This window comes from Numida meleagris, chromosome 5, assembly GCF_002078875.1.
Source record: "Numida meleagris isolate 19003 breed g44 Domestic line chromosome 5, NumMel1.0, whole genome shotgun sequence".
NCBI classification, from domain to species: domain Eukaryota; kingdom Metazoa; phylum Chordata; class Aves; order Galliformes; family Numididae; genus Numida; species Numida meleagris.
Genome location: NC_034413.1, coordinates 49,504,563 through 49,525,754, shown reverse-complemented (window position 1 = coordinate 49,525,754; position 21,192 = coordinate 49,504,563). Strand labels below are relative to the sequence as shown.

Genomic DNA, 21,192 nt, shown 5'->3' with positions numbered 1-21,192 from the left:
GGAGGGCCCAAGGTGAGGGGAACGCGCGCCGCGCTCGGGGATTTCGGGGCGGGGAGGGGTCCTTTTGTCTTCCTCGCGTGTGCGGGGAAGGGGCAGCCGGCCGCTGCGGGGAGAGGTAGCGCGAGCGTTGCTGTCGGAGCGGGTTAATTCATAGCATCATCTGCCAGGCTTGAGCACTTCAGGGGACAAACGGAACGAACGGAGCCCGTTCAGAAAGACCCAGTGAATTCTTGGGTCCTCGAGCGGAGGCGCCTGCACCTCCCCGTGCGGTGCCCGTCCGTGCTCCGCTGGTCCGGCGCTGAGTCGGGGGTCCGCCACGGAGCCGCCGCCTCCCGGGGCTCCCAGCGGGGATACCGCCCTCCGCCGGGGCCGGGCCCTCGGCCAGCGCCGCATCCACGGAGGCAGGCGGAGCGGGGTTATTCCCGTGCGCACGTGGAGCACGTTTCAGCGCTCCATCGATGCCTACGCAAAAGCGACTGAAAAAAAACCAACACGGAGTCATGGAGCCTAACACGTGAAAAATGTCTTTCATGCGCTAGGTAAAGACTGAATGAAGGCGGCTTCAGAAATTCATGAATGGGAGTTGGGCTGGCTGGGAAAACATGGGCAAATCCGCGGTCAGAGGAGATTCCCGGCCGCCGGAGCCCCCGTCCCTACGGCGGTCGATGCGGCGCGCAGCCCGGACACCCTCCGCAGCGGGGCTCGCGGGGACACTCGGGGCTCTCCGCCGCAACCGCGCGCAGCGAGAAGTCGGGCGAGCGCTGCGGGCACCGCGGCCCGGAGACCGCTCGGGGAGGGGCAGACAAAGGAGCTCGCCGCCCGCCTCACGGCGGCCCCGAGCCGCCGGGGCTCCGCGCCCCTCGGTGGGCCCCGCTCCGCCGCGGCTCCCCCCATCCGCACGGGGCGGCTGCGGCAGGAGGCCGGCGCTCCATTGAGAAACCGCCGCTGCCTCCGCTCCTCAATGGGGCGGCAGAGGGGCGCGCAGGCGCGGGCTGCCGGGGCGGGAAAGGGGAGCTGAGCCGCGCCCCGGCTGCCCGGAGGAGCCCGGCTGCGGAGCCGCGGGGCGACGCGCTGCGAGTGAGCTTCTCCGAGCTGCCCGCGCCTCGGCCCGCCGCTGGCACGCTGTCAGGGATGGGGAGCGCAGGGATCGCCGCCCCTCAGCCTCCGGCACCCAGTGTCACTGCATGGGAGGAGGACACGGCCGAGGTGCCGGCCTCGCCGCCCGCGGCCGCTACGTAAGCATCGCCCTCGGAGGGCACCTGCTCGCCCGCCGATTGCTGCCTGGCCTTTCTGCTGGCATTTACTTTTGCAGCGCTGGCACGAACATGCCGCCTGCGCAAAGAAACAGCTGAAGCTGCTGAGCGCCTGGCAGGCACGCACCTCGATCTCTCAGTAAAGGCTCTTTAGGCATCTCCGTACGGTTGAAATAATTGTATGTAAACATTTTTTTTTTTTTTGCCATCTCAATGTAGTAGCACTCACGCTAGTGCTTTAATACAAAACGGGTACTGTGCAGCAGTTCTGTGTGTAGATACATAAAGCAATGTAGTGTTTCTGTAAGTTTAGACATAAAACTTTCCCCTTATCTCTTCATAGAGGCTACTCTGTGAATTGTTGCAGTAAAGCCCGCCGTAGAAGCCTGGCCTGATGTTTCAGTGGATGTTAGGAGGGGACTTGGGTTTGCCTGCGTCCTGGTGCACGTCAGAGGATGCCTCTGTTTGCAGCATGAGTACACCAAGCACACCACACTCTAGGCTGCAGCTTCATGTGTGGGCCTGAGATAAGATTAGCTACAGCTTTTCTTGGGAGAGACAAAAAGGCAAATGGATTTCGTCAGCTCCATGGTTTTGTTGTGCGCTACCATAGTTGTACAGGTACGCTGTGGTGAGCTACAGGCAGCATACAGCTGGTGCATCTTGTGTGTGGTGCACTGATGGTGCGGATGCACGATGCCAACTCGGACAGCATGGCAGCTTTGTAGCCTGGTCTCCTAAGGTACAAAGCATGCAGATGCTATAACAGAATGACAAGCAGAAGTGTCAGTGCATTTCTAGGGCAGTCTGTGTCTCTATTGAGAAAAGCAGGGACATAGCACTCTTCAAAACGCAACTGAGGAAAGCACCTGAGGAAGCTTTTGTCATTCAGGCAAGTGCTTTACTCTAATTGTCTATAAGCAGTCAACAGAACAAGTCCTAAATATTAAACTTGAAAGTGGAATGTATCTTATAGCTACAGGACACGAGAAAAATAAAGCAGGTACTCATTCACTTGTGTCATAGAATGTTTTATCCCACTTTCACTTACTGCCTTTGTTAAATACAGAATTCACCGCTCTGGAGCTCTTTAAGACAATTAATTGAAACCCCTAGTTGGCAAGCATTGGAACAATACCGATGAGTACCTGGGAACAGACATGACAGCAAATTAGTTGTACTAATGCTCCTTTTTGTGATGACATAAGGAAACCTTGCTTGAGTGGAATACATTTTAATCATTTGTAAATCATTTCTGTGAACAGATAATTAAACTGTAAGTCTCAATTCAAGTGGTAAAGGAGAATTCATGAGGTTTTAGGAGGAGTGTAATCACCTTCATCAACAGTCTACTGTTTGTGAAAATACTGTTAATAATCTCAGTTGTCAGAGCTAGTCAGCCCTCCATCATTCTATGTGTTAGAGGAAACTTTAATATATTAGCATCAAGAGGAGAAAAAATCCACAACTCTGAAAGATGACTGGTAGATTCTTACGCTGTTTTAGTACATGAAGGAACACTAAGAGCAAGAAGAAAAATTCTCCAAGAGAAAAACTTTATTTAGGTGTCCAACCTAATATAGGGACCTTCCTATTTACTTAGCTGTAACCAAATAACAACAGTTTCAGTGGGTCTTTGAATAACCACTTGCTGAATTGGGCTCTCAGGTCTGCTTAGGGAAAAGAACAAAGTTTTCTGTGGTGTACTCCATAAAGATGTATGAAATACATGACAGAATATAACTAATGCTCACCTCTTGATGTTGTTTATTAGGATGCAGCATGTCGAACCATACTTTTATTTGATTTTAAGGCCCTAATGAACAATAAACATCAAAATACTAAAACTTGACATAGCAGCTCATTAAAATTCAAAACATTTTTTCATTATCATTACAGCTGCTGCAGCAATGTTTCATGAAGAAGTTGCTTTTTTCAAGTATGCAATAAGATCAGCTCTTTCATTCTGTTTTTTAATTCCAGCAAAAATCATTTTTGTACCAGGAATGTACTTCTTAGGGTTTTCCAAATACTCCATCAGTGTACTCTCACTCCAGGTAACTCCTAAAAAATAATAATAATAATAAAACATAGCAAAGTGCAAGGCTAGTCCAACACTATATTTCTGACAGTTACAAGAGTCTCAAGTCTAAGGTGTGGTAGTGCTCCTGAGCATAATGCGCCCACAACCCAAGAGGAATTTGAACACGAGTGATGCATAATGTAAGACGCAGAAAGTATGCATCATCTTTGAATCACTTCAGTAACTCAAACATAAATCCTTTTTTGCATCATCAACAGCTGCAGTTCTTTGTGCCAGTTCACACAGACAACACAGTGCTTTTGAACTATGTAAATATCTTTTGATTCCAGTATCTAGAAGATTCAACTGTAATTTCATTCAGCTACTGAAAATGAGCATATACAGATTGACATTAAATTAATCAAAGCTGTGCTCTGCAAAAGGACCTTAGAAAAAGTTATCAGTGTCCACTTCCTGGATTACTGCACGAGAGTTTGAAAAAGCATTGTCGTTTCCTTTCAACCCTGCTAAATTCTGCCTGTCAACAGAAGCCAGCTGTTGTACAGAAGGCTACTGAAGTACCTAATGATAATGACATGTTGAAGTACAAGTACAATCGACTTAAGATACCATTTTGTTGGTTTTTTAAAATTTTGCACTAACATTCGTATTATTCATTCACTAAATTTTCAGTAAGTTAATACGTGCTGAAGTCTATGATATTTTATATGAAGGAAGTCCCATTATAAAGCAAATATCAAAAAAACATATCCCAGAAACCACAGGAAAATTAAAAAAAATCAACAGTTCCTAAAACACCCAGTTACCTGAAAAAAAAAAAAAAGAAAAAAACCCATAGAACTGTACTTGTAATTAATAGTTTGACTTGGATATAGTTTAGGTTAAAATAATATCCATTAGAAATGAAAACCTGAAAAGGAATAAACAGACTTATCTTCCATTTGTAGGTGTTATGTTGCCTTTCAAGGCTGCACTAAAATACACAAGGCGAGTCATTGCTTACTAGTAGGGGATGGTATTTAGTAAAGTATTGCTGAGTACAACAAGTGCAGCACACCACAAGGCCAGTAGAGGGTAGTGACGAGCAAACAAAATCCAGAAGGGCTCTCAACAGAAACGAAGATTTTCCCATTGATACTGCACGGTTCTGGGAAAGCTGTGTGTATGCTGACATGGCATGATAAGTATTGTTAAAATTTCTTTTTAATTTATGGGCTGAGTAATTTTGCTTCTGAAACTACAGTTCAGATTCATTCCATATTTATGCAAAGTGGATAGCTACGGGAGCATCTCATTGGGAATGAGCCTCACTACATTACCTCTAAGGAAAATGTGTTGTTTTTTTTTCTTTTCCCATATATGTTCCATCCAGCACTGCACCTCACGTCATGCTAATTTTACCTTTCTTCTTGTTTGCCTCTGAGTAGGAAAATCCTGCAGCTTGTCCTGTTCTGCGGCCAAATAAACCCCAAAGATTTGGTCCTGTCTTGTGCTTTCCACCTTTTTCAACTGTATGGCACTGAAAACATTTCTGAATAAAGATCTTCTTGCCTTTTTCAACATCACCCATTTTGATCTATGTAAAAAATAATAATAAAAATAGAATGACATTATAGAGAAGTAGTTCACTGTTATTGGCAACATTTATTATCTTCTACAGTTTTAGAAAATTTTGTCTTGCACAGTAATACAAAATAACGTCTCAAACTAAAGAAATCTTGACCTGGACTTGTTAAGGTGCACAATTTCTTATGTGATCTGGTTGTTGATGGTCACATCTCTGGAGGTCAAGGTAGCTTTGAGCTACATAGTTTCTCTTACAGTTACTTCCGTGGTAGAGTAAAGGTTATTTATTTAAGAGTTATTTAAAACATCTCCAGATTTCCCTGTGGGACACAGTGCAACTTTGAATGTCTCCATGTACTGTAGATTTCAACTCCTATGACATATCCAAAATATCCCTTACTCCAGCCCCTCGCTCCAATCTATCTTGTCAAATTTTTGAGAGCAGGAAGGAAGCTGCCACCACAGTAGAGATGTGACGGATTGTTCCTAGCCAGAAACAAAACTTCTAGGAGCACCTCACCCTGACCTCATAGAAACAAAGCTACAGAGAAATGCAAAGCTTCACGTTTTCTAAAACAACAAACACGTGAAAATAGCCAAAAAATATTTGATGAATAACTGTAATGTTTATTGATTACATGTTATCATCTATGATCATTTATATAGAAGGACTTTTCAAAAATCAGCAAACGTCCTCTAATCTGACATCAAAATAGCTTTTCCAGTTCAGGAAAATGAAAAATTGTTATGTTTTTAATTGCTTCCCTTTCACTTAGGAATACATACATATCTTGTTTCATTAAGATTTATTAAAACTATGCAATTACAACAGTGTAAATATAAGCATGTCTTCAGTTAAACAATATAAAGAATTCTCTTGAGATTCAAATACAGCAATATCCTGAAAATATATGTTAGACAGGAAAATATTGTAATAAAAAAATGCAGAACATGTTGAAGACTGTTTTCACAAATATGTTACTGTAAATATGCTCCAGTAAATAATAGCTACATATTCATGTACTACATGTTTGAAATCAGAGGGTTGGACAAGGAAAGATGATAAAGAACAAAAACAAACCAAACTAAAAAAAAAAAAAAAACAAAAAAAAAACCCAGCAACATCCACACCGCAATTCTAATGTGTTATTTTACAGGAACTCAGTCTTTACCAGAATGGACACTTTTGTACACCAATACAAAATGTATTGTATCACCTTTTCAAAAAAAAAATCCAAATAGAAGCATTTAAAAGAATGGCTTGTTAAAGCAATACCAGAAGGGTCTGAAAAATACAAGGTCTAATCAGTGTAAATATACAGTTGAAGTAATAGGGCATTTGAGAATGCAATCAATAAAACTTCTAAATAATGCAATTAGAAGCAAGCTACCTGAATTCTCATAAAGCAACAATGGAACAATGTTTTGCTGTATTCAAGATAACTTAGAATTGTATTGATGATGGCATGCCAACTGGGAAATGTTCAAGTACAGCATTCAAAGATGCAGAATCGATGTTATCAGATCACCCCATGACATAAGTTCACTAAAGTATGGACATAAAAGGGAGCTGTGGATTCTTCATATTTAGCCAAGAAGATAGCTGTTCTTCCTGATGTGCTGTTTGGTGTACAGAGCAATATTGGTTTACTTTTCAACATTCAGTTCTACCGTTATTTATTTATTTATAGTCTAGAAAGCATCTTTAAAAACAGTCTTCTACTACCACTACTGCATCAGGGTTTTGCCATTTATCTCAGTAAAAGTTAGCCTTTTAAAAAATTATCGTCTGATGTAATGTTTCTTCCCCAAAAAAGTACTGGGCAGGAGCTCTGAGTTCTTCTCCCAGTCTGTACATATATCTGGGATTGCCCCCACCCAAGGCAACACCTTGCACTTGGCCTTGTTGAACCTCATTAGGTTCCTGTGTGCACACTTCTCAAGCCTGTCCAGGTTCCTCTGGATGGCATCCCTTCCTTCTATTGTGTCAGCTGCACCACTCAGCTTGCTGGCATCAGCAAACATGCTGAGGGAGCACTCAATCCCATCATAAATGTCAATGATAAATATATTAAGGACTACTGGTCCCAAAACAGACCCCTGGGGGATGCCATTCGTCACCAGCCTCCATTTGGACAGAAAACCATGGAGCACAACCCTCTGGCTGCAACCACCCAACCAATTTTTTATCCACCAAACAGTCCAGCCTTCAAATCCGTATCTCTCCATTTTAGAGATAAGGATGTGATGTGGGACCATGTCAAAGGCCTTGCACAAGTCCAAGTAGATGACACCAATTGCCCTTCCTTTGTCCATCAGTTTTCTTCATGCATTTCTAAAATAACAGCTAAAGTTTAACGGATAACACAGCTGCTGAGCAGGTACCAAGTACCCAGAAACACTGAAGTGCTTTTTCCTCCCGCATGCAATCTGCAGTGTTGACTAGCAGAAAAAGCTAGCCTGAATAAAAAATACCAAACAATACAAAATAACCCAAAAACAAAACAGAAAAAGATACAGCACCCCAAGAACACCCCAAAACAAGAGTTCTACTCAGGCCGTTCCTTTCAGAGAAACCTATTCTTATTTTTAGCCTTTCAGCTGAGTGACCAAGCAATCACAGTATTCCTATGCGCACTAGACGCTAGCCAAGCCTTGGCTAAGAAGGACTTTTCCAGAAGAAGCTTCCGCACCAGGCGCCTATCGGGGAGCGAAAAGAGACCGACACCTGCGGTTCGCGGAGGCCAGTAAGCCGGCGGCATGAGCCAGGCGAAGCAGAGCCCCAGGGCCCCCAGCCCCTGGCCGGCCTGCCCGGTCTGTCGGCCTGCCTGGTCTGCCTCCCTCCTCGCGCAGCCCTCAGCCCTGCCTGCTGGGCAGGTGTCACGAAGAGGCGTCCAATCGCGGGGAGGAGGACTCCGCGCCTTCTCTTCTGATTGGCGTGTGGCAGACCCGAGGGGCGGGACTAAGCACTACGCCCTCCTGTCTGGGGAAGCAGGGGGCGATGGGCGTTACGCGCTGTCCCTGCGGCCCCTGCGCGGGGACGTGGCGTGGCGTGGCGTGGCGTGGCGTGACGTGGGGCGGGGTGCGGCCATGTTGTCTCCTCGGCGGAAGGAGTCTGGCGGTCGCACTTCGCCCTGCCCCGAGCAGAACCAGCGCTCCCCTGCGGCCCGCGAGCCGAGCGGCGGCCCCGCCATGGAGGAGAGCAGCGGATTCCGGCTGTCGGCCGAGTGCCTGGACGAGCCGCCTAACAGCCGCATCTTCGTGGTGCTGGGCAAGGACGCGGGCGAGGCGCTGATCCGGGAGCGCTTCGCCCCCTTCGGGGACATCCAGAACATCTGGCTGCTGCGCGACAAGCGCACCAACGAGTCCCGCGGCATCGCCTTCATCAAGTTCGCCCGCAGCTCGCAGGCCTGCCGGGCCATGGAGGAGATGCACGGCCGCAGCTTGGTTCCCGACACGAAGCCCATCAAGGTACCGCCGCGCCGGGTCGGGCCGGAGCCGCCGGGCCGCCCGCATCCATCCCGGCATGGCGGGAGGGCCGCAGCTCGGGAGGCGGTGGAGATGGGCCGCGCCGGGCCTCAGCCCTGCGGGTGCCCAGGTCCCGTCCTTGACCCAGGTTCCCGTGTGGTCATAAGAGCTGCCGCGGGCTTTGGGGAAATGCAGTGCCTGAAAACTGTCCTGGTTGTTTTTTTATTATTGTTTTCTTAGCAGGTTTGATGTCTGTTAAATATTTTAAGGGAGCGGGTTTTATGTGTTTTAAACAGGATTGGCATGGATAAATAAAACTGTCTTTGCAGGAGTGCTTTACATGGGTTCTGTATTTGTATTGTGCACAAGCTTTTTGAGTTTTTTAATCCTTTAATACCTAGATGGTAGGTTTCAGCCTCTTGAATCATTTCCATATTCTGCAAATAATGATAAAATATGAATGACTTTGAACACTGAAAGAAAATTCCATGTGCTTTATTGTGAGGGAAAGATAAGCACATAGCAAAATCTTTCCTGAAGAACTTGCTATTAGAAGTCAGGAGATCCAGGCTGTATTCCTTACTATCCCTATGTGACCATTAGAAAAACTGGTTCCAGAGTTCTGTGAAACCAGTTGCTGCTTTAGCACAAGGAGCTTGTTTTAAAGGTTGCTTCTGTTTTTAAGGTGTTTTTTTTTTTCTTGCCTGGATGTCTTGTAGCATGTGCTTTTGGAGTGAAACTTGTTTTGATAGTTAAGATATTCTCAGTTACAGGTTTCCAAAGCTATGCTTAAGTGAGTGTTACCTGCAGACTTTAGCCTAACTGAGCTGTAAACTGCAGAAGTAAACCGAAGCTGCCAATTCCCTCCAGCACCCCATTTGTTTGTTTCAGTTTGTGCACTTTTTTCATTCTTGTTGTTAAGACTGCTGTACAGGGGCTGACCTGTTGCAGTAAAGCATTTATTGCTGCATCAGATGCCGTCTGTGGCGTTGGCAGTGCTACTGGACTGAGCTTTAATATTCCTCGCTGTGCTGCATTATCCCTAGTGGGAACCTGTGCTGCTCTCTGTCCTGCTTGAGAAACCATTTTGGGTGTACTGTACTTATAGGTCTTTTGTTGCAGGTGCATCTGTGATTGGAGATGTTCTTTTTCTTACTAGGAAATCTTATATAATGTGAATGATAAATACAAAGATTTGCTTAAAAACTGTCTTGGTACGAGGCAGGACTCTTTCTCCAGTAATTAATGTTTATGTAATTTTTGTTAGGTATTTATTGCACAGTCAAGAGCTTCTGGAAGCCACCGAGATGTTGAAGATGAGGAACTTACACGAATCTTTGTTATGATACCAAAGACCTATACAGAGGAAGATCTGCGAGAGAAGTTTAAGGTGCTGATTCACTGTTTGCTAAGGATTTCAAACTAGCTTAAAGCATGGCACTTTAATGCATTTTCAAATATTGTGAATTAATGCATTTCTTAATTGTTCTAGATGTACGGAGACATTGAATATTGCAGCATTATTAAAAACAGGACTACTGGAGAAAGTAAAGGTTTGGGCTATGTGAGGTACTTAAAACCATCGCAAGCTGCCCGAGCAATTGAAGAGTGTGATCGAAGTAAGAGTCTAATTGAACTCGTTAACATTTTTTATGATAAATGTGTACCATCGTTAATATACCTTTAGTTTTGTTTGCAGGTTAATTATTTAAGGTGTAAACACATCTTGAGACATAAGTTCTATTGCAAATAAAAATCATGTGAATGTTAGTAATACTATTATGTTCTTGCATCACCAGCCTCTAGAAGGAAGATCAGTGAGAAGAGTTTAGAAATTGATAGTTTATCTTAAAATAAGTATTAGTCTCGTTTACATTTCATACACAAGACAGCCTCATTTTCAGGTATCTCTGGGAATACGTTTTTAATAAAATATAAATTATATATCAAATATATGCCAATGTACTTGATAATCCATAAGGATTCTGTTGTGATTACGTTTACTTAAGAACAAATTCAGATTAGATTAAGTGTTTTTATGCTTTTTTTTCCCCCCTCTGTTTAATGTCAGGATTAATATATTGCAGAAACTAAGACTTTGTCCTCTTTATGGTCAACCATTTGTCACTTATGCCCTGGTACCAAACAGTTGTTAAGAAATTGGAGTAAGTCCAGTGGAGGGCTGCTAACGTGCATGACCCATGAGGAGAGGGCTCGGGGACTGGGCCTGCTCAGCCAGCGAAAGAGAGGCTTTGGGGGAAATGTATCAGCAGTTCTCCAGTCCAACCTCCTTCACTTACTAAATATTAAACACTTTAGCATGTAGGTTTAGGTTTTTTATTATTGTTTTTTCTTTTTGTTTTGAGAGTTTTTTGCTCATTTTTGTTTAAGTAATATGTCTGGTGTATCATAAGAAGTTCTGAACAAATGTTATCTCTATGCAAGAATACTCACAAAAATGAGTGATATTTATTAGCAGTTAAATTTTATTTCCTTTCTTATTTGAGTTTAAAATGAAATGGATTAGATGGCCTAAAAGTTAATACCTAAACTATTGATAAACAGAACCTAGATCGGCACAAAACATCTGTGAGTGGCTGCTACAGTTCTATGAAAGTTCAGCTGATTGCCTCTGAAGCATCTCCCAAGTCCTGCCAAATATCACAGAATGGTTGAGGTTGGAAGGGACTTCTGGAATTTGTCTTGTCTGAAAGCACTTCTACACAGCTTTGAATATCTCATAGGATATTTACAGGGATATGTCCCAGACTTTTTAGGTTCTGATGCTTGGTCACCCTCAGAGTAAGAAGGCTCGCTTGCACTTAACGTATTCCACATACAACCCATTCACGAGTGAACTTCCGCATCGTTGGTTATGCCAACTTGAAAAAGTTACATGTTTAATGACAGCATTTGGTAGCTTTCTGAATAGAATGTTTTTAAATGTGATATTTGGAGAATGCAGATCTGTTCAGAAATATGTAAAGTATGCTGAGGTGTTGCTGTTTTTGTGATGGTTTCTTTCAGGCTACCGGGCCATTTTGGCTGAACCTAAAAATAAGTCACCCGAGTCTTTTGAACATGAATATTATAGCAATAACGCAAGACAAGAACCAAGAGGAAATGTATTTCCATTTTGTAAGTCACAGGTTTTTTTTTTTATACTGAAAATTATTTGTAATATCACAATCTAAGCGCAGTTTGGGAGAAGAGAGTCTAAAGGAAGCCTAGTTTGACAACTAGTAGATTGGATGTTTGAGTTAGATATGAGTTGGGCATTTCACTTCCATACTATTATGGCATGCTTTGGTCTAGTTGCCTGATTATTTCAAGACCTGCATTCATGAAATATACATATTTCTTTTGGTATATAATTCACTTAGATTACTTCTAAAATGTGAATGAAGAATACGTATGAATCGAAGGCATACTCAGTATACTGAATTTGATTGTTAATTTTTATGTTGATTCTTGAGGTGCTCAGCCAGAGTTTTGTAGCTTTGAAAAAAATGAGAACAGAATTCAGGAGTCAGTCTCCAAACGTCTGTCAGTGGTATCACGACTTCCTTTTATCCAAGAACAGCTGTTTGCCCTCTTCGATCTAGTCCCAGGACTAGAGTATTGTGATGTTCAGCGAGATCCTCATACTAATAATGGTAAGTAAAATTATGAAAGTATTCCTTCTTCTATGAAGAGAATGTTTCTTGATTGTACCTCAGTTCATTTGTATTGCAGAATACAGTAGTTTCAAGAAATAATTGTTTTTTATTGTATCCATGGTTGGTGGTATCATTGCAAAAGACCAAAAATTCAATTTTGATTGAATCCTTCTTTCCAAAAAAAAATGGAAGTAATTATATTTAAGGCTAATAGAATCTCAGGAAGGACATAATCAAATCCCTGAGAATTAATATTTTGGCCAAGTGAAGTTAATAGCATTGGACATAATGGAAGGAAAAAAACTGAAAATTGGACATCTAGTTTGAATGTCCTATAAACAGATCATTTGAGTTCTCATCTTGAAATAGCTGTGTGTATGTGTGTAGAAGCTGACGTGAGTAAATGTGATGAAATCATTCCAAAACAAAACTTCTTTTGTATTGGAAGAGTTGTTTTGGTTTCAGTATTCTTGTTTTGCTACAGATGAAAAAAACATGAAAGAGCACTGCACTGTGTGAAATGGAAATGATTCAGAGTTGCAATGTAACTTTACAGTACTCTATATTCACTACTGTTGGAATAATTGCATTTTAAGATGATCTTAACCCTCTAACTGAGGGTAAGGCAAGAAGACATGTCTTATGTTGCTGTATTTCCAGCTTCTCAAATGAATACAAACACAGCCAAACTGTCACTAGTTAATTTCACAGAAGTTTATTTCACAAATATTATTAATGTTGCTAGTAAGGAATGTACTGTGTGGTAAAGAGTCTTAGCATTGTAGCATTCGTGACTAGTGCATAGTTTGATCCTACTTCTTTTTATGAGTGTATCTTAAGATTTGCTTGTATAGCACTGGAACCATGTGTGTTGTATTTGTAGGGTATGCTGTGATTCAGTACAGTACTGCTGCATCAGCTATATATGCCAAGTATAAGCTACATGGGTTTGAGTATCCTCCTGGAAATAGATTAACTGTCATTTTTCTAGAAGACGGGAATGATAGTTCAGAGTAAGTACCAATGCATAGGAAAACTGGTAAGTTGTGTTCTGGAGAACAGAAGTATTATTATTTATTATTTAACTATAACAGGGAACAGTAACGTTACTAAATTAGTTTCACGCTTGGAGATGTTTTTTTGAAATCTAGGTGTTCAAGTGTGTTTTTTTTATTTCATGTTTCTGAAGTTTAGAATGAATATCTTGAAACTCATTTGAAGAAAGATTAAAATATATATCCGTAAGATATATTAGACAATCTTGACTTTGGCAAGAATCGCTGAAGGTCCCTGTACTGTATGATGTGGCTGCAGAGTGTTCTCGAGGATTTGTATTAAAAGCAGATATTGCTTACTTGATCTCTTGGCCGTGTTTGCACTACTGCAAGCAGTAGCCTTGTGAAATACACAGTCAGAATAAAACTGAGGATCTGATTTCCTGCATTGGTGTAGGGATTGTCAGGTTTTACTTAAACCATATCTAGTCTGATCCTGTGATTGAATTCTGGTTAGAAGTGGAAGTAACCTTCGTGCTTTCCTGTAGTGAATACTTTAGATTCCTTTAGGAAAGAAATTAAGCTGTTTGAGAAATCAAAGCTGTTCTGGGATATGAAAAAAAATACAGAGAGATGATGGGGAAATTTGCTTCAGAAGTGTTACGCCTGATCTAAGCTTAAAAAAAAAAAAGTCATTGCAACCATCCTTCTTGCAAATGTTTTCTTTCGCTCTTCAATACTTTCTATGATTTTGTGGCCTTAAAGCATAGGCTGTGAGTCTGTGTAAACGTGCAGTTGCTTTTCTTATCCCCCATCAGAACAAAGGAAAGAATACTGGAGAATGAGAGCTGGAAATGAACTCCTGTGATAATGTTCTGACTTCTGAATTGAATCCTTGTTAATTTTTCTTTCTTACTATAATACTGGGGAAAAAGCAAGGGAGTTTTGTTTCTCTGTGTAGAATTATGAGTGTTTTCAATGAGTTCCAGGTAGCATGCATGCTTTCAGATCGAGTTTAGAGTATCATGCAAGCCTCATTTTTTTTCCGTTATCTACTTGAGTTTGCAGTTTATTTTTTTTAATCTTCACGTGCATCTAGGAAGATCTTTATTTTCCTCTTGCTGAAGTTAACTGTAATGTAGTTCTTTCTTTTAAACAGTTTACTATCACTTCTTGCAGCCTCATCAGAAAAATGGCAACACAACTGGTAACAGCACATATGACCTCAGTGTTGCGGAATAATAACGCAGTTGTTCAGCAGTATAGAACTCCTCCTGTAAGTTAATGTAACTGATGCTTTCAATAGTCTTACTCTTTGATTTAAGAAACTCCAGATGTGTCAGTAAAGAGCACTGCCCACTTTCTTTTGTAATACCTTTAGATGCTACCTCTTTAAGAAGTACCTCTGGCTGGTTTATGTGTGCGGGTTTTTTTATTCCCTCACCTTATTTGGATTTGTTATCCAGCTTAATGAAATAAAGTAAACAAAGCAACTAAGATTTGATTTAACTGTTAGAGCCTATCTGCGTCCTGTAGTAGGAACAAAAATTGTGAACAAGATGAAATGATACTATTTTTTTTTCCCCTAACGATTTATAGCTGATTTTTTTTTTTTCTCCTGTTTCAGCAGGCATTTGGAGGAACCTCTGGCTCACAGTTACTTCAGCCCCAAACTGATGCTATGCTTCCACCACCCAAAAAAAAAGTTCCACCTGACACTTCGGTGAAGGAAAGGCTTTTCATACTTTTTCATCCTCATCCTTTACCTGTGACTACATTGGAAGATATTTTCTGGTAAGGCTTCATATACAGATAAGTGTTTTTTTCTAACAATGGGGTACTTAAAATAAATGCTGAAAATTATATATTTAAAAAAAAAAAAAAGTTGCTGTCACGGGAACTCATCCCCCCAGAAAAATAATGGCTTCTTTTGAAACAAGTCTGTATTGGTATTCCATTACACTAGGTTTATAATGATGAACATAACCAGAAGTAAAATGCCTAGCCTCATTAAAAAGTTACTTAACCAAAAACGTAGTACTCCCTGTTCTTCTAGCTTAATTAATTTGTCTCTTGCACAAGATTACCATAAGGAATGAAAGTATTTTGATAAATTTCCACAGTAATTTAAGGAGGTTTTTTTCCAGATATATTTTGATGGTTTGCATCTTAACTGATGCTGTTCCAGCAGTCCTTTCACACTACTCTCATATGAGAAACAAAGTCTTAATGGACAATTCTTACAGTCTTTAAATCAAATCCATAGTTCAACTGTTCACCAGTGGTTTGCTTGCTTATTTCTACTATGCTCTTGAAGAAAAGTACATTTCCCTTTTCTGGTAGCTGGCATTTGTAGCTTGTTATCTGGAAAGCCAAAATATTTTCAAAGTGCAAGGATGGGAAATGAAACAATATGCATTTCTGGTAGAATTCTAAAAACATTCCTTTTGATGTACTGGATTTTCTTAATAGGGTACTGGAGAACAAGAAGGCTGTGTTTTCTAGTTTTGACACTTGTATAACTTGAGTATGAATGAAGTAGACTAACTTCTAGCTTGCTAAGGAACTCTCTAGGGATCTCCTGAGGATTTAGATTTTCTGTGAGTCTTTAGCTCTTGCTTTGTGAGTCATTTCAGCAAGGCCTTTTCAAAGACGAATCACAGCTGAACAAGTTCATTTAAATGAGGTCCAAGTGAGTTGCCTCAGATACTTCTGTAATTGTCTGGTGATTTTTTGGGGGTGGGTGAGTTTTCTGTTTATTTGTTTAGTATTTACTATGTATGACTATGTAATAGAGTAGCTTTATGTATTCTTCTAGAATCACTAATACTTGTGATTCTATTGTAATATTCCATGGAAAACATTGCATACAGACTCTTGGGCTTATTTCCATTCTTGTGTGGAGTTCTAGAGAAGGGAATGAAAACTAGAAGTTTTCAAGATTATATACTGTATGTGTGAGAATACAGAATTTGCAACTACCAAGTTCCATATAGTTGAGATAGCATAATAGGTGTCAGTGCTTCAGCAAAACCACTGAACTCTCTCTTTTGTTGCTGTTCTTATATTTTTTTTTCAGTCGTTTTGGAAATTTAATAAAAGTTTACCTTGTGGCTGGAAAAAATGTGGGCTATGCAAAATTTGCAGACAGAGCAAGTGCCAGTGAGGCCATAACTGCGTTACACGGCAAGATTGTGAATGGTGTCAGACTTAAAGTGAGGTTGGCAGACTCCCCCACGGAAGAATCTAACAAACGTCAGAGGACCTACTAAGTAGGTGAGTACCCAGTCTGAGCGGTTGCTTACACTGAAGTTCAACTATTTGAAATAGTTGGAAACAAAGTGTTTTGAAGTTTGTTGTAAGTGTCATGATAAATCTTAAATTTCAAGTTAGTTGATAGCAAGAAATAGATTTAATTTATGAGGTGCGTGTGTGTGTGTATGGTGTGTATATTTGGCTGTATATATGCTTATGTACACACACACTTTTATTTTAGTAAAGATCTTTATTTTTGTAAAATTTTTACAAATATGGAACTTTGATTAACAGCAATTTGGATGTTCATAGCAACATGCACTTTATGTACATAAAAGTATCCGATCTAATTGAAAAAAGAGTATTGGAAAAATAAACGTTGTAACTGAGACCAGCTTGTGTGTGTCTGTCTTTCATTACAAACACATGCCCTGAGCGTGGTGGTGTTGGATAAGGATGCAGAGTTTAGCCCTGAAAAGGACAGATGAAGGAAGGGGTAAATAAAATGGCTGTGGGAATGTTGCCAAGTGAAACCAAAAAGGCTTTGGTAATTTGGGTATTCTGGACTCTCAAAAATCAGATGTAGCTGGAATAGTGAAGAAAGTACTGCAGAATGTGTGGTGAGGTGTATGTTTAAAATCGTAAGTTTAAATGTTTTAGTTAATGATCAGGCCAGTAAAGTGGCAGAGCTCATATACGGTGGTTTTACAGACTTCAGGAACCAAAACTCACTTGTTCTTATAAAATATTGGTTTGATTCAACTTTATGTATTACTCTTTTTCAATAGTCAGGCCATTACCAAAAGAAGAAGAGTATGGTTCTGAATAATTTCAGTGGCCATATTTCAACTGTTGGGAGGAAAAAAAACAGGATTGTAGTTTCTTTTTTTTTTTTTCCCCCTCCCTTTCTCACTCGAAAAACATGACTTCAAATCCTAACTCTCTTCACATCAGTGTTTTACGTAGAAGTTTCACACCTTGTCACTTCTATGTGTAGTTATTTTCCATGACCTGGGAGTTACAGAGCCGAAAAAAGACTTCACCTGCATGCTTCTCCCTCTTTTCCTAGGGACTTCTATGTTTCTCTTGATAAGCAGTGGTTTCTAAAGGTCTTAATATTCTTTATATACAGCTTAGGAAAAAAAAATCTTTCTGCATGGAATTGGAGCTGAAACTCTTCTGAAACTTTAAAAAATGTTCAGGTCTGGTGAATGTAACTTGTACCCATGGTTTTTATCTTTATTTACAAAGTTTTTTTTCTTAAATGTAATTTTTTTTTAACTTTGAATGATAAAAGACCAAACCTTTCTGTCACTACAGGGAAAACTATGATTTAAAGTGTAATGTAAAACCAATTCTGTCACGATTGCAAGGAAACTACTTCTTACTATAAAAGTATAGATGCGATAAACATCCAAAGTTAGTAATAAACCTCAGAAAACATTAATTTCTCCAAAAATAATTGTAAGTTGCAGTTGTGTCCTGAGTGAAGATGATACTGCCTGTTACTTGTACAATTGGCTTTCTGGAAAGTAGTGACTGAATGCGATTTAGAGTTTGCAGATAATTAACTGTTTGTTATGTAAAGAAGTAGTTAAGAGCTGAGATAATTCTTGGGTTTAATGAGGAATTCCTGGATTACAGTAGAAGGGAACATTAGCACTGGAGACAGTATTACTGTTCATGTTATAAAGGTTATCTTGTAGTCTGAATGATAAGAAAACAGACAAAATAATTACTTGTATATATTACTTTTTAAATTTATATTTTTATTTATTTATTTTTTAGACTACATTATTTATAGTCTAAGACTTGAGTTTGGAAGGACTGAGTCTGAAGGCATGGCCCAGTCTTAATCTATAAATATGCTTAAGTAAGCAGTAATAAGTAGTGGTTTGTGTTTTTCTTTTTTTTTAGTGAAAGTATATAGGATCCTGTGGCAGGAAGGTGATACCAGGCATAATCACGAAGTAGAAATAAAACAGGCTTTTTTTTTTTCTAATAGTAATTATCTGTCAGATGACTTTGCAAAATGCATGATTTTTCCTATACAAAGCACAGATAATTTAGGATTGTGCCTTGATTCCAGGCTAGCGCTACTTATTTTTGTGGCTTGGGATATTTAAAACCTGAAACTGAACGTGCGATAGTGCTTTCTGCTTTAAAATGTCAATAAACTATGGTAGTATTTTACACTGTACTGCAATACAAAGAATGGTTAGGAGTCTGTCATAGGTGCCACATATAAAAAGAAGAGCGAGTACAGAGTGGAAAGTATTGGCTATCACTCCAGAGCAGTGGACTTCCATTGGCTGCAAAAGCTACTTTGACCACCGTATTAATGTGGGGGGGAGGGAAAAAATCAGATATTAGCTCTACCCTCCTGTTTTTACTTTGAGTTTCTTTTGTGGTTACTAAAACTAAATTGTCGTTTTACCCTCGAAGTATCATTATACCACTAACGTCAAAAGAATAAAAACAATTGCGCTGGACTTGCAAATTCAGTAAAAGTTTGGCTATTGGTAAAGGTTACTGAGATAATTGAAAGGAATACTTGGCAACCTTCTTACTGTTATGGAAAAGGTTTAAAAACAAAAATTCAGAATTTATAAAATGCCTCTTACACAAATCCCTGAATTGACTTACATTTGTTTTTATTAATTTAAAAAAAAAAAAGCTCAGGTTTAATGTGTACTTATAATGACTTATTGCTGTGCTAAAATATTTTAAAATAGTAATTATGTGATAGTTGAAATACATGCCAAAATAATTTCTCAAGTATTTTTTTTATCAGCAGTATACTGCAGAAAAATTGCTGGCTTTCACTCACTGCTCTGAAAAAGAGGTACTTTAAAAAGAAAAAAAGAGAAGCTCCTACGTATCATACTTACTATTATTCTTCTGAATGTGTTAAAAGCCTTTATCACTTATGCTGTTGTAACACAAATAGATACGTTGCTTTTTGATACTATTTTTGTACTTGTGTTTTTTCTACAGAAACTAAATAATGACATGACCCTCGACTGACTGACTGACTGAAACGTGACTAGACATGGTTCCTGGGGACAGTGACATCTTTTTTTCTTTTTTCCCTTTCTTTTGAATTGTTACTTTGTTGATATTGTGCTTTCTGTTTTTTAAAAGTGTGGACATGCAGTTTTAAAAGAACCCAGCAATTTTAAAATTGTATATTGGTGGTTGTTCGTGTAGAATCCTGTCATCTTGTATTCCAGAAATAAATCTTCTGTGCTAAATTAAGTTCTTCAGACATGGAAATTGCAGTGATGGGAGTCAGGTTTTTGTGGCTTGACGTGGTTAATTGATAATGATTCAAATTATAACTTTGTATAGAAGGCATTTCCAGTGGTCAGAATTGCATTGAAGTAGAGCAGTAAATGAAAGTGAAAGAACTATTTCAAAAATTGCTAGCATATCTGAGAGTATTAAGTCAGATTTGATAGAAAAGTTGTACTTACGAAAGTGATTCAAGTACAGTCTTGAATATTTCACTGACTTGGGCCAAAAGTATTCGTTATGCTTTATATGCTGTTCAGTGCAAAGGACATTTAACAGTGGGTCAAGCTATCAGAGCTGCTTGCATTTATCATTTTCTTGAGGTACTGTCGTTGTAACTATAGAGAAATTACAGAGTCTGGGGATGTTTTTCTTCCCCATCTTTCTTCTCTTAAAAAGCTTTCAATGAATACACACAGAATTGGATAATTGAACAATTCAGTTTTTCAGCAGGATGAAGAGAATTTGAGTGTTGCTGAAGAGTAAACAAAGAACTTGAATAAGTATTTGCAGAGATAATTGTCAAATACCAAATACTTCCTGAATGCTATTTGTTGAATTAAAAATGTGTTGGTTATTAAATGTTTACAGATAAAACTGATAAATTCTAACTGCATGCACACTGGTGTACAAGCATGCTCTTTGATGTACCTGGCTTCCAACTCCTCCAGTGCTGATCCCTTGATTCTCAAATGGGGATAAACAGTTGAGCATCCACAACTTCCTGTCTCTGAGCACCTTCAGAAAGATGTCGTTCCAAAAAATCTCCACCCCACAGGTGGGTGAGAATATAGTCCCGTGACTAATGTTCCTGGGAAGAACTTGGTACTTGTTTCCATGTGTCTCTCTGAGGTCTAGTATCATTCTATCCTTTACAGAGTCTTCGCTGCCTTCTCAGTCCCCCTTTCTCTTTCTGAGACAACTAGTTCTTGACAAGAAACCTTTCCAGCCTCCCATATGGTGCTCAAAGCCCCCAACTTTCCCGATCCAAACAGTCAATGTGCAGAAGCACAGTGTCTTTTAATCGACATTTTTGTCTCTTGAGTTATGTCTTTAGCTGTGGCAGATGATCTCCTTTTCTTGTTTTCTTTGTTCTTCAAAGAGAAGGAGGAATTAAGGAGTTGGCAAATATCTCCAGCTGAGCTGAGGACAAAACCCTTTTAAAACCTTTCTGTGCCGTTTCACAGTATCAAAAGGCATGTACCCATGAAAACAACTCCCCTGGCAGGGGGTTGCTTGAAGGGGGAGCTTGGGGGGGGGGGGGTGAGGGCAGGTGAGAAGCAGAAGAGTTTGATAGAGCATTTTTAATTGAAAAATATGCTTACTCAAAACATACAGCTTTATCATTTGATGCTTTACAGTCAGCCTTCTCAAAATACTGCCATTATAATGAGAAGTCCTCTAGATTAGCCTTCTAGTTGTGTAATGTGAATGCACCTACTGTCAAGATTAATGTGATTAGAATAATATTTGCAGACAGTACAAAACAATTCCTATGCTGCATTATTTTAAAGTGCTCAGTGAGTTGTTCTGTCATGCGAGGTGCAGGCATGTTAAACCTTTTTTTCTTCTTAAAGTATATATAGAGTACCAATATTTTTACCTCAGAGATGGCAGGTAAGAATGAGAGCTGTTGTTGGTTCAGAAATTTAAATTTT

At 40.0% G+C, this 21,192-nt stretch overlaps 2 protein-coding genes across 4 annotated transcripts; one reads left to right on the top strand and one right to left on the bottom strand.

Annotated features, from left to right (window-relative positions):
* On the bottom strand, positions 2,998–7,724 carry LOC110400110 (cytochrome c, somatic-like). Of its 2 annotated transcripts, none has more exons than XM_021399739.1 (3): positions 7,590–7,724; positions 4,699–4,873; positions 2,998–3,317 (listed from the first exon to the last, which is right to left on the bottom strand). In XM_021399739.1, the coding sequence occupies exons 1-3, from the start codon at positions 7,623–7,625 to the stop codon at positions 3,169–3,171; spliced, it is 360 nt and encodes a 119-aa protein (XP_021255414.1). In that variant the 5' UTR covers positions 7,626–7,724; the 3' UTR covers positions 2,998–3,168. The 2 variants fall into 2 exon arrangements, with proteins under 2 accessions (XP_021255414.1, XP_021255413.1); XM_021399738.1 differs by having other exon boundaries at positions 7,557–7,678.
* On the top strand, positions 7,609–20,116 carry RBM45 (RNA binding motif protein 45). Of its 2 annotated transcripts, none has more exons than XM_021399731.1 (10): positions 7,609–8,334; positions 9,599–9,721; positions 9,824–9,950; positions 11,359–11,469; positions 11,808–11,987; positions 12,874–13,003; positions 14,165–14,261; positions 14,616–14,779; positions 16,065–16,261; positions 19,238–20,116. In XM_021399731.1, the coding sequence occupies exons 1-9, from the start codon at positions 7,624–7,626 to the stop codon at positions 16,255–16,257; spliced, it is 1,836 nt and encodes a 611-aa protein (XP_021255406.1). In that variant the 5' UTR covers positions 7,609–7,623; the 3' UTR covers positions 16,258–16,261; positions 19,238–20,116. The 2 variants fall into 2 exon arrangements, with proteins under 2 accessions (XP_021255406.1, XP_021255405.1); XM_021399730.1 differs by having other exon boundaries at positions 14,613–14,779.

Coding starts and splice junctions, on each gene's coding strand:
- RBM45 (XM_021399730.1), top strand. CDS start 7,624: ATGAGCCAGGCGAAGCAGAGCCCCAGGGCCCCCAGCCCCTGGCCGGCC. Junction 9,951..11,358: donor AATTGAAGAGTGTGATCGAA/GTAAGAGTCTAA, acceptor GGTTTCTTTCAG/GCTACCGGGCCATTTTGGCT. Junction 13,004..14,164: donor GACGGGAATGATAGTTCAGA/GTAAGTACCAAT, acceptor CACTTCTTGCAG/CCTCATCAGAAAAATGGCAA.
- LOC110400110 (XM_021399738.1), bottom strand. CDS start 7,625: ATGCCGCCGGCTTACTGGCCTCCGCGAACCGCAGGTGTCGGTCTCTTT. Junction 4,874..7,556: donor CGCTCCCCGATAGGCGCCTG/GTGCGGAAGCTT, acceptor TTTTTTACATAG/ATCAAAATGGGTGATGTTGA. Junction 3,318..4,698: donor AGAGGCAAACAAGAAGAAAG/GTAAAATTAGCA, acceptor ATTATTTTTTAG/GAGTTACCTGGAGTGAGAGT.